The 12,499-nt window shown below is 44.5% G+C and overlaps 2 protein-coding genes across 2 annotated transcripts; one reads left to right on the forward strand and one right to left on the reverse strand.

Moving 5' to 3' along the window:
- Nucleotides 1-743: 743 nt before the first annotated feature.
- best1 (bestrophin 1) lies at nt 744-8,266 on the forward strand. The gene is made up of 9 exons (XM_048257515.1): nt 744-1,042; nt 1,220-1,314; nt 3,462-3,695; nt 4,747-4,901; nt 5,145-5,222; nt 5,452-5,604; nt 5,753-5,833; nt 5,950-6,101; nt 6,569-8,266. The coding sequence occupies exons 1-9, from the start codon at nt 891-893 to the stop codon at nt 7,650-7,652; spliced, it is 2,184 nt and encodes a 727-aa protein (XP_048113472.1). The 5' UTR covers nt 744-890; the 3' UTR covers nt 7,653-8,266.
- A 577-nt stretch (nt 8,267-8,843) lies between these two features.
- fth1b (ferritin, heavy polypeptide 1b) lies at nt 8,844-12,201 on the reverse strand. The gene is made up of 5 exons (XM_048257695.1): nt 12,116-12,201; nt 11,125-11,230; nt 10,882-11,028; nt 9,757-9,882; nt 8,844-9,526 (listed from the first exon to the last, which is right to left on the reverse strand). The coding sequence occupies exons 2-5, from the start codon at nt 11,224-11,226 to the stop codon at nt 9,368-9,370; spliced, it is 534 nt and encodes a 177-aa protein (XP_048113652.1). The 5' UTR covers nt 11,227-11,230; nt 12,116-12,201; the 3' UTR covers nt 8,844-9,367.
- Between the last annotated feature and the right edge of the window lie 298 nt (nt 12,202-12,499).

Consider the following 12,499-nt stretch of genomic DNA (forward strand, 5'->3'; position numbering starts at 1 on the left):
TCCCTTTGGATTAAAGGTGATGAGATTTGACACACTTCCTTCATCAGTGGTACAAACAGAAGGAGCAGTAACATTATATAACTTATGATATACATGCCATTGTTTGCTTCCGTTATTAAGATATTATTCTCCTGAGTTGGTGTTTGAACACAGGGTGATTTGCTCAGATTAACTAGTAGGCTACCTAGGTTTCACAATGCACCTTTGTTGCTGAAACAGATTAACACGTCAAGTGACTGGAGATGTGGGCGTCTATTTCTCTCATTCTCCTCGCCTCTCCTCCATCCCTTGCCATTACGCTCAGCGTCAGGGTTGTCAACACATTTCCCATCCAACACAGTGAGTACAACCAAACTTTCTTACTCCTCATCTGCTCTGCATTTATTCAGCACAGTATGGTTTTGCCATGTCTGACAGATACATGTAAAATAACTGGTGGATAATGTGGTGAAGTCACAACTGTACTAACTATAGCTTACGTTCTCTTTCTCTCCCCCTCTCTCTCTCTTTTCCTCACACTTTCTCTGACTTTATCTCCCCCCACCAACATAAATACTAACAGCACTTTCTATTCTGCCAATAACTTTGATATTTTGGTCAGCTGAGCCATATGGTCACAGCCTGAAGGTGTGTTGTGTGGGCATACATTTCTATGTCTGTATCTCTCCCAGTTTTCCCCCCCTCCCCAACATGTGAACTCAGCAGCTGTAAGTGAGGGTGTCATTGTAGATGCTCTGCTAGCCTGTTAGCATTGTGTTGTTTGGCCAGTACAAGTGAGAGACCCTCAGGCTAGTCTCCCACACACCCACCCACCCAACCTTCCTCCAACACTAACGCCAGCTCTCGTGGCGCCCTGTGAGGTTGGTCATCCTTGCCACTAGGGGGCAGCAATGACAGTGACCTACTCACGCAGGGTGGCGGATGCTGGTCTGGGGACCTTCTCCCACCTGCTCCTGCGCTGGAGGGGCAGCATTTACAAGCTGCTCTACAGAGAGCTCATCATCTTCACCATCCTCTACTTTGGCTTCAGCGTCCTGTACAGGTGTGTAAAAAAAACCAAGAGCACATCACACTCACACACACATACATACACACACACACACACACACACACACACACACGCACACGCACACGCACACAAATGAATGGAGAAGGCCGCCCTGGAGGATGTCACTGCATACACTGACTGACCCCAATTGTGACCTTTACTTCTCCCCAGGTTCCTCTTGGATGAAGGGCAGAGAAGGCTCTTTGAGAAACTGGCCATCTACTGTGACAAGTATGCCAATCTGATCCCTTTGTCCTTCGTACTAGGTATGTACAAGTGGATTCATGCCCCATTATGATATGAAGCTTTCATGCACTAGAGATAATGACAATGGCTTATGGTCCTTAACATGCATTAAGTTATGTAAGAAGGTTTGATAGTGAGAAGTTATATGTATGGTAAGTAACTAGATGTACCGCAGAGCGGTACAAAATATGACCGCCACCCAGTTCAGCACATTTTTTCCACAAAAATAAATCACGCTGAAAGGCCTATATGATTCTGTCTCACTAAATTGCATTATCCACACTCAATTCTCACTGGTATCTGCTAGACAACAAGTACCAAAACATGATTAGTTCATAGAGTTCACATGTAAAATTGATTTTATACAACCCCACCCCCATCTTGCCTGTTCATAATTCTGAGAAATTCTTGAACTGTGTGCATGTGTGCGTGCACACGTTTATGTTTATGTGTGTGGGTGTGTGTGTGTGTGTGTGTGTGTGTGTGTGTGTGTGTGTGTGTTTGTGTGTATGTGTGTGTGTTTTGTGCATGTGCATGCATGCATGCGCATATGTCTACTGTGTGAGTATGTGTCATAATGTATGATTACTGTGAATGTATGTGTGTGCGCGTGTGTATCTGTTTATGCACATGTGTGCACATGGAATGGGTTAACATGACACCTGAGGCAAACATACGAGAAAAAAATTGGTCATCCTAGGCCCTACGGTTCTCAAGATATTCACAGAAAACTGTGTCTGCCCTACCCTCCTTTCGGGGGGTCCAGTCCAGCGGGGGGGCTACAAATCATGATGAAAAACGATGGTTCCATGCTATCCATGTGGGGTTACATGCCCACTAAGTTTCATGTACCCTGGTCTTTCAGTGTCCCAGGAATCCTTGTTGGTGTACGGTCACTAAATTTACACATAAATTATTTTATTGTAAGGCCCCCCATGAACGAAAGTTCACAAAACTTGGCATGCATTCGGAAGGTGTCATAATGATCCTACACTTTCAATTTTGTGCAGTTTTGACCATGTCAGCCAGAGATATTGTGATAAAAACACCTAATTTTTTGCTTTTTAATTTTTAACTAGGTGGCGCTATACATGAAATAAGTGGTAATGGGATGGGTTGACATGCCCCCTTAAGACCCACATACAAAAAAAGGTGGACCTCCTAGGCCCTACGGTTCTCGAGATATTCACAGAAAACTGTCTCCGGCCACCTACAGGCCAGTTGGTGTAAAGTAACATAAATTAATTTATTGTGTGGCCCCCCATGAACGGAATTCCACGAAACTTGGCGTGCATTCAGAGGGTGTCATAATGATCCTACACTTCCAATTTCGTGCAGTTTTGACTATGTTAGGTCACAGATACCTGCAATTACAACACCTCATTTTTTACTTTTTTTGTTTTTAACTAGGTGGCGCTATACATAAAATGAGTGGTTATGGAATGGGTTGACATGGCCCCTTGAGATCAACATACAAAAAAATGGTCCTTCTAAACCCTCGGTTCTCAAGATATTCACAGAAAACTGTGTCTGCCCCTACCTCCTTTCGGGGTCCAGTACAGCGGGGGCTACAGATCAAAACGAAAAACGATGGTTCCATGCTATCCATGTGGGGTTACATGCCCACCAAGTTTCGTGTACCCCGGTCTTTCAGTGTCCCGGGAATCCTTGACGGAAATTTGGACATGCGAAAAAGAAAAAAAAAAAAGAAAAAAAAAATCTGACTAAACCTATATGACCGCCGCTTCGCTGCGTGGCGGTCATAATAATCATGATTACTTAACATGCATATAGCATTTCACTCTCCTTACATAAAGATTTTCCATTATCATACAGCTTTTATCAAATTAATCAGATAATTCACCACAGCCATTTGCACTGAAACACCACATACAGTCAGCAGTGAGGCACAGTACACAGCACAGTCATTGCTCCTGTACAGGCGCCCAGGTCTTAATGTGTCATTGGTACTAGAACAAAGTTAATGATGTTTAAACCTTTGTATGTATTTTCTCTGTGTTTGACAGTCTTATGTGTGGGCATACGTTTGTATATGGCATCAAACCATATACAAACCATGTAAAAAACATATAGCAATATGTGCATCTGTGTGTGTGTCTATGGTCATATGTGTGTGTGTGTGTGTGTGTGTGTGTGTGTATATCAGGTTTCTATGTGACACTGGTGGTGTCTCGCTGGTGGGGGCAGTTTGAGAGTGTTCCCTGGCCGGACCGTCTGGGAGCGTTGGTGGGTGGTCATGTGAGGGGCGCTGACGAATCAGCTCGCCTCGTACGCCGCACCCTGATGCGCTACGCCAACCTATCAGGAGTGCTCATCTACCGATCAGTCAGCACCGCCGTCTACAAAAGATTCCCCACTATGGACCACCTGGTCCAGGCAGGTATGTCTTCACCAGCTGAGTGGGATGCTTGTAACATGCACACACACACACACACACACATACACACACACACACACTGACTTGCAGCTTCACTTAGTTATGTTTTAGAATGATGCTTTTAGAAACAAAGTTCTATAATATATACTAAACATTAACTGCTGAATGCAGAATGGATTAATTCACATAATTCTTTTGTCACAGCATTTCAAAGATCAAGAACCAAAATACATTTTCCCAAAACATTTTTTTATCACCAGCTGACTCTGAACAGATCTATGTTGCATTTAGAGAAATTGTCTAAATGCAACGTGAATAATGAATAATTACCTAGTTAAATGAGAGATTATTGTTTTGAACACTTTCTTTATGTGTTTACCTTAGTCGTTGCTCAACAACGCTTTTGGGAAACAAACCCTTAGGCAGGGTCTAAATCAGCTTTAGTTACTGGCAAGGTTTCTACTGCAAAAAATAGTGTTGTTACACCAATGTAAACAAACATGACTGATTATGACAATGTGTTTCAACTTAATTTCCGTCTCATTCCCAAACCATTTGTATTCTCCTCCGAGTCTGTGGGTGAATCTCGATGTCCACCCTCACAGACTCACAGACTTGCTCTAACTTTGTGAGGGCTTAGGGCTGTCTGTGAAACTGTGAAGTGCACGAGGGCTCGCTCGCACCCTTTCTGTACCCTTTCCAGGTCCCTTAAGTCGGCATGCAGACTTTACTCAAGGGCATTCCCAATAATTCATGGTGTTGTCATGACGTGGAACTCAGGGTTACCCAAAGGGAGGCTCGAATAGCTTGCAAAAAACATCAGTAAACAACTGCCATAAAATGGAAACGGAAACGTGCTTGCAACACGTTTCTGGTGTTCTGGTGTCAGTTTAACGATAGGTCACAGGTGCTGTCCCATTCCTATCATTAGTATTTTGAACTCTCAAATTCAATCACTTATCAACGGATGTCAGTTAAGTCTTAGGGGGGACTTGGAGATTCAGCCTATGAGGTGTTGTTTGACACCTATGTGTCCCCTCATCCTCCCCTTCAGGTCTGATGACTGCAGAGGAGCTGAGGCAGTTGGAGGACCTGCCGTCTCCACACAACAAATTCTGGGTTCCCTGTATGTGGTTTGTCAACCTGACCATGAGGGCCAGGGCAGAGGGGCGCATCAACAACGATGTGGCCCTCACTGCCCTCCTCAATGTGAGTGATGGGTATCGACATTTAGAGCATTTAAGTCTCCAAACCTTCCTTTATCGGCACCTTGTACACTGAAAAGAACTCATTGTTGTTCCCTCTCATAACTGTTGTAGTAAAATATGAGATATGAAACAAAACATCCTTCATTTGAAATGTTTGTGAGGCCCCTTCAACAATGACCCCTGTGTTTACACTAATCAAACACTTGCATGTGAAGTAATCAAACACTCTCTGTTCTCTCTCCAGGAACTGAACACACTGCGTTCCCAGTGCATGAAGCTGTACAGCTACGACTGGATCAGCCTGCCTCTAGTTTACACGCAGGTTGGGCTTATCAGTACAGCTTATCTACAGTACCATTCCACAATCAGATCTCTTATACTTTTACTCGCACAAGCATTAGTCTAACAATAGAACGATTAGCACACACAACTCAGTGATATCAATACACAAACGCAAATAGTAGGGACCCAGTAGTGAATTAGAATAGCTACTGTTTTTTTCAGGTTATTTTGCTTAATGTCTAAACTCATTTTATCACCTTTTATTGAAGGTGGTCACCGTGGCTGTGTATAGCTTCTTCCTGGCTTGTCTGATTGGCCGGCAATTTTTAGACCCTAGTCAGGACTACCCAGGCCATGACCTGGACTTCTACCTGCCTGTGTTCACCTTGCTACAGTTCTTTTTCTATGTTGGATGGCTAAAGGTGAGGAAAGATGTGTGTGTGTGTGTGTGTGTGTGCACTGTTGTGTTTAAATATAGACTTATCAGACAGGGAAACCATTTCACTGCCCTTTCAAATCTACTGTGAGTTATTTCAGTTCAATATTTATTTTTTTTATATACATTTTCAGGTGGCAGAACAGCTGATAAATCCCTTTGGAGAGGATGATGATGATTTTGAGACCAACTGGCTGATAGACCGTAATTTACAGGTAATATATTTGTAAAGGTTTCACATACATATTGCCTACTGACTTCTCAAGAATACGTGCGTGCGTGCGTGCGTGCGTGTGTTTGTTTGTTTACCTGTGTAATATGCTCTCCTCAGGTGTCCCTGCTGTCGGTGGACGAGATGTACGACGGCGTGCCTCTGATGGAGAGGGATAAGTACTGGAACGAGTCGGAGCCACAGCCTCCCTACACAGCGGCCAGCGCTGAACACAAGAAGCCCTCATTCATGGGCTCAGCGCTGGACATCAGGTGGGTGTCCCGCTGTGCTGTTGCCTTGGTCCTTGAGAGATTGACTGAATCCTAAATGATAATTGAAGAATCCAGGGTGTGTGAACATGACAGATTTGAGAAAATAGCCCGGAGACAATGGAAATTCACCTTGTGTTCCTCTATTCAGCAACAAAACACACCAACAGCAAATACTATGTAGCATTTATCATTTTATTAATTATTTTGTCATTATTCGTATGACAAAATAATCTTTAGTTCTCACTCAGATACTTTGAAGACTGTATACAGCTTTCCTTATTGTTACACTAGTGCACCTTAGTAGTCAGTGTTAAAACTGATACTCTTCTTATATTGATCATTTTAACATAATTTTCTCACAATGAATCTTCTGTTGAAATAGCTTCTGAGACATTCTAAATGTCCTTAGACTTAACTTTACACAGTTGATGTCATTGGAGCCTCTTTATCTCTGCTGCCCTCCCCAGTGTGCCAAAGGAGGAGATGGAGTTCCAGTCTAACCTGGAACAGATAAAGGAGCACGAGGAGGCCAACCACTCCACCCCTCTGCTGGGGAACCTGTCCCGCCTGTTGGGGGTCCAGTCCCCCAGCTTCCCCCGACCCACGCCCACCTCTCGGGTGTCCCTGCTACGGCGGCGCCCTCGCGCCCCCCTCAGCCGCTTCCCCCTCCACCTGCACGGCGAGGCGCCTGCTCTCGCGGGGGGGCACGGCCGCGCTCACGAGCGTGACATGGACTACGCCTTCTCCTCCATCCCCATGTGCGAGCGGCCGGGGTTCTACAGCTGCCCGCAGACGCCCATCCACTCCATGCCCCCGCCCGTGCCGCGGCCGAGGCCCACGCGCCGGGCGCAGGGCGACTGGACCCACAGCTCGTCCTCCTCCCTCGCCCACCCCGCGGTGGGCTCCCAGCTCTTGCCGCCTGACACACCAGGTCACCTGCCGCCACCCCCGTCCTCCGCGTTCCCATGGCTGGGGGACGACGGGTCCGACACCCCCTCTGGTCCGGCTTTCTCTTTCCCAGATCCTGCCCCCGAGCTCTGCCCCCTCCCGAAGCCCAGGCTCGGGCAGGGCCTTCCCTCCAGACACCCTCTGCCCCCTCGCCTCTCCCTGGACACCCCCTCTTCTGCAGACAGTCAGCCAGGACCCCTAAGTGCTAGAGTTATGGGAGGTGGAGGAGGAGAGCGAATTTTCTCCTTCACTCCTCCCTCCAGGCCTCTCATTCAGACCACCAACAGCTCAAACAGCATCAACGGTGGCGGTGGTGGCAGCATCTCCGGCGCTACCGGTTCCCCTGCAAACCTGTGCAACGGCGCTGTGCCTCACCCGAACTTCCCCAGCGGTGGCGGCAGCGCCCAACGATTGGTCAGTAGCAGCAACGGAGCGCTCAGCAGCAGCAGCAACCTCAACCCCATCAGTGCCACTCCCACCAGCAGCCAGCCTGCGTCCAATCAGCAGAACTTCCCTAATGATTCCGGGATCTCATTGACTGAGGATCTTCTGAGGGGTCTGGTCTCCAAGGCGGGGCAGGGACAGGGAGAGCCAATGGGGTGAGGGAACAAGAGTGAAACAGGAAGTGTGGCAGAGACTAAGGGACCTCTGACTTCCTGAAAACTGACCATTGTCCCACTCTCTCATGCTCATCTGGCCAGATTAACATGGGAGACTGCGTTTGAGCCAAGATACACTGAACAACACCACTGATCAATGTTTCACAATCACCATAAATGCATCAGAGTATTCAAATCTACAAGTCCGACTTTAGTTTAGGTAGCCTTTGGTAAAAATGACATCAGTAATGTGTAAGGTTCTAAAAATATACAATGTATATATTACATATGTACATACTTTTTACTTTTTACAAACTTTAACTGTAAATATGTCTGTCGTGTGTCATTATGCAGGAACATAACATTCTAGAAACAGTAACAGAATGTAGTTTACTCTTAAGTACTCTACAGTAAGCATAGTTATACTGTGACGATAGTACCTAAGGCGGCATTAAATAAAAGTTGACCGATCAATCCACTCCAGTCTCATGGAAACAGCAGAGTATATTCTGCAGACAGAGTAGCTGGGCTCCAGTCAATGGACTTGACCACAGACTAACAAGACCTCTGACAAGATCTACAACATATGGATGTTTCCTCTGGCCTATTTGTGTGTGTGTGTGTGTGTGTGTGTGTGTATACAGTATGTTATGCAGGGCTACTGAGGTAACAGTTCATCTAATACAGTGTTTTGCTCTAGTTGCCACTCTGTGAACCACAAAGGGTGTTATTCAAGCTGGGCTGATCCTGTACTTTAGATCCCCAAAACATCCTGTAGAGGCTCTGGTCCATGCCAATACCACTGTAATAAGATGCAAAATGGGATTTTCTGAGGAATTAAAATATTTTGTACCAGGGACTTCAGGTGTGCTATTTTTCTCTCGAACACAACACCGGAAAAAACATGCCACTGTAATTCAACTGAAGGGTGGAACAGCCAAAAACTAAAACATCATGTGACCCAGAAGTCAGAGCATGAATCTAGGTCCGTGTCAGACCTTCATATTCTAGCAGTATTAAATCCACTTAATAAACCAACAATCTCTTCTTATTTACTATTTAAAAACATATTGACCTTCATCACATCCTGCACATACATTAAAATTGACATTAAAAATATACACTTTTTCCACCTTTTTTACCCAAGCTGAGTTTTGACATTTGTTGACAAATATAATACAAAACACTGAGACAATTCAATTTTGGCTGTTGTTCCAACAGTCTTTTATTGTATGCAGACAGAGTATATAGGAGAGTGATCCTATATTTTATTCACAACATACCACATTTATGTGATATACACACATCATAATATAAATTGCACATTAGCAAGCAAAGGACAAATAAAAGCAGGAGTACCTGCTTTACAGTAGTAGGGATGTCTCACAGTGGTGGGAATGTGGGACGGAAAATAGGCTGAGCCTTCCAAAGGGAACATCACGCCTAAAGTGCTTATGGCTATCATGAGGACCGCATTAGTCCTGGGACAGTATATCCTCCTTAAAATATAAATATACGTAATCACTTTGTTTTATTCAAAGCAGCCTACAGTATAGGGAGGATGTACATGTTGTCGGTAAAACTATGCACAAGCTGTGCTGGATTATCATATGCCTGGGTTGGACAGACCCACATGCAAAAGTCATGACGACGGGAGTCCTGATAGCAGCTAGTACTGGCCCTGATCTGGCCCAGATGAGAGGACGGCAGTGGCGGTTCTTAGTCGCTCTCCTTGCCCAGAGTGTGCTTGTCAAATAGGTACTCAGCCATGCCGTTCTGAGGAGCACCCATCCGGCGCAGGTTGGACACCCAGTCGGCCAGCTCCTTGATGGACTTCACCTGTTCAACCAGGTAGTGTGTTTCTATGAAGTCACACAACTGGAAGATGGAAAAAGAGGGAGGACACAGAGATAGAAACGAGGATGTGGATAGAAAGAGGAATACAGAATGGCAGAGGGAAAAAGAAAGCGAGAGAAGAGAGACACCAATGAATGTAATTATTTTTTGCCATGCTTCTCAACAGCAACCACTTCCACTGAAACAAAAACAAAATATCTAGCTCTGAGACTTCACTATGACAGGCTTTTTGGTGCATGTAACTGACTCACGTGTGGGTCGGTGTGGTCAGACGCGACCTTGTGCAGGTCCAATAGTGACTGGTTCACACTCTTCTCCAACTGCAGAGCACATTCAAGAGCCTCTAAACCACTGCCCCACTCATCCCGGTCAGGTTTCTACATTACACACACACACACACACACAATCAGAGAGGGAGTGAGTAGAGAACCACAGAGAAGAGAAGTTTGTAAAACTGTGGAAGTTAAGAGACGCATTGTGCTTTTCAGACATATTCATGCTACACCAAATGTCCTTAAAAGTATAATTGGCACCATAATCGTAAATTATTAATTACATCATGTCTGACCAAAAGCTTGGACACACATCATACCTGTCAACACTCCCGTTTTTCCCGGGTTCTCCCGTATTTCAAGGTCATCTCCCAGCACCCTCCTTTTGTTATTTCTCCCGGAAAACTCCCGTAATTTGCATGGCCATCAAATCAGTGATCCATTCATTTTTTTCTATTAGTCTGACATCTCTCAAGTTACCAGATTGTGTATGAAATACACCCTACACATACACGATCACTTAGTTTCAATTTCAACCGTTTTGTCATAGACTAAAACCTGGCAACCCAAAACCCAAATAAGGAAGCGGGTGCCGACTGCGCAGCCTGAGTCTCGTCGTAAGCAAGCGGGTTAGTTGAATGGCCTACTCCAGAACTAGCTGTTGTGAAATTGTTGGGAATTTAATTGATTAACACATCAAATAAACTGTTATTGAGTTGATACACTGAACTTGTTCCCTCGGAACCAAATCTGACAGCAAGCAGCTTTGGAGTTTTGGAAGTAGGCTGCAGGCCAGGCAGGCAGCTGGTGGATACATAACTGGCATGCGTAAGGTAATGGTAAGGTAAAAGCAACGACCGAAATGCAGTTTCATAGGTTGAAACACGTGTATGAAACGTATTAAATATGCAAACACAGATCCGGTATAAACACTGACGCCCCCCCAAAAAAAAAACTCCCGTTTTTGTAAAGCTAAATGTTGACAGGTATGACACACATAGGAAATGTTGTTGGAGACCGCAAAAGGGCTGGTCTGAGCAATGGTAAATAAAACTGCCTGAATAAATTCAGCATTTCAAACGGTATTTCACTGATCGTGGTTACCCGGATATCTTGTAAGAAAATCCTGCCTCCCCTCTTGTTCTGTAGACTCATCAGTTTCTCGGCGTGCTCCTTCTCTTCCAGGGACTGCGCCCTAAAGAATTTGGCAAAGTTTGGCAAGGATTTGTCGTCCCGGTCAAAGTAATAAGCCTGTAGTTGTGTAAACACACACACACCTTTTTGATCACTAACACCCTAATAGCAATAGCATTAATACAATTTGTATTCTCAGTTTAGCCATCTCACCATTGAGAGATAAACATAGGAGGCATAAAGCTCTAGGTTAATCTGTCTGTTTATGGCAGCCTCACAGTCCTGGTGATAATTCTGCCTTGCTTGGGATGTCATGATTCTGGAGAAACGAAACAGGACAAAAACGTGTTAGTATAAAACACATCAATGGGAAACGATCCACATACTATGATATGAAATAACTCAATTGGAGTCGACGACATCCTGGCTGACCCAGTATGGCGACCTATGTTTAGGATTTATAACCAACAACTCAAGTGATTCCGTGTGCTAATAGGAGAATTCAAAGCACTCCCTATGTTGAATGTATTTAGGGAAGATGGCTAGGCTACATTTTGGACTATGCAAAACCTAAAAATCTGACGACTAAGAGTGTAAAATGATGTTACATAAAATGATGATTATATCTATATATGCTATGTCTCCTTTAATGGATGGATTTAACAATGTCGAAGACGCATGTTGATGTCGATGGAATGAGGATAGGGGTCCCGTTGATTCAAAACAATATGAGCATTGGGCAATGTCAATACAGACGCACCCATATACAACCTTGTGCAATAGACAATATGTCAACACACACACACGCATCCCAAACAAAGCTGATTGTGCAATGAACAAGTACAATAGGCCAACAGCACTCGTGCAACTCGTCAGTGATCCAATGATTTACTTATCTGGTAATCACTAACTAGTCCATAGAAGAGTGAGAAACCAGGCGACTCCCCGATGCAAGCATTTGCCAAATTTAAGATTTTAACCCAATACAAACCACATCTGCCTCAACCCAACAACGGCGCGCACTTGGAGGCTCCTGGCTAACGTTAGCTAGCTAGGGAGAATTCGGTAAGATTAGCCAAATACTGAACTTGGGGGTTAACGTTAGCTAAGATATTCGAATTTTCAAATTAGGAAATTCCGCGTAATTTAGTCGTGTGCTTCTAATTTTTAATAGAATTAGACATTGTTCTAGCCACATACTCACTGTAAATAAAACGTTCGTCCTCTGAAGAAATTCTGTTTTTCAAACCAACTTGCTGGTGTACCTACCTGCCTTGTCCCGTTTTCCGATTGGTCCAATGCAGTACTATTGCGTGTGCGCGTAAGAACAAGCCCGTCTCGTCAAAACGGTGATTGGATAGCATGACAGAAGACACACCTAAAAATAAAAACAATCCATAAAGCTATATAACGGTTCGACCACTGCTACAATGTAGAGGGCATCCTTCTGCATAGACAGAGGTCAGACTATTATGTCTATGTCCTTCTTTACTACATTATCACATCCTTGAAGAAATGATTACTCAGACTCAGTCGAGAATCCAAAACTGAAAATGTATGCAGTTCAAAGAGACAATGTAATTATTGC

The sequence above is a fragment of the Alosa alosa genome, chromosome 11, assembly GCF_017589495.1.
Source record: "Alosa alosa isolate M-15738 ecotype Scorff River chromosome 11, AALO_Geno_1.1, whole genome shotgun sequence".
NCBI classification, from domain to species: Eukaryota; Metazoa; Chordata; class Actinopteri; order Clupeiformes; family Clupeidae; genus Alosa; species Alosa alosa.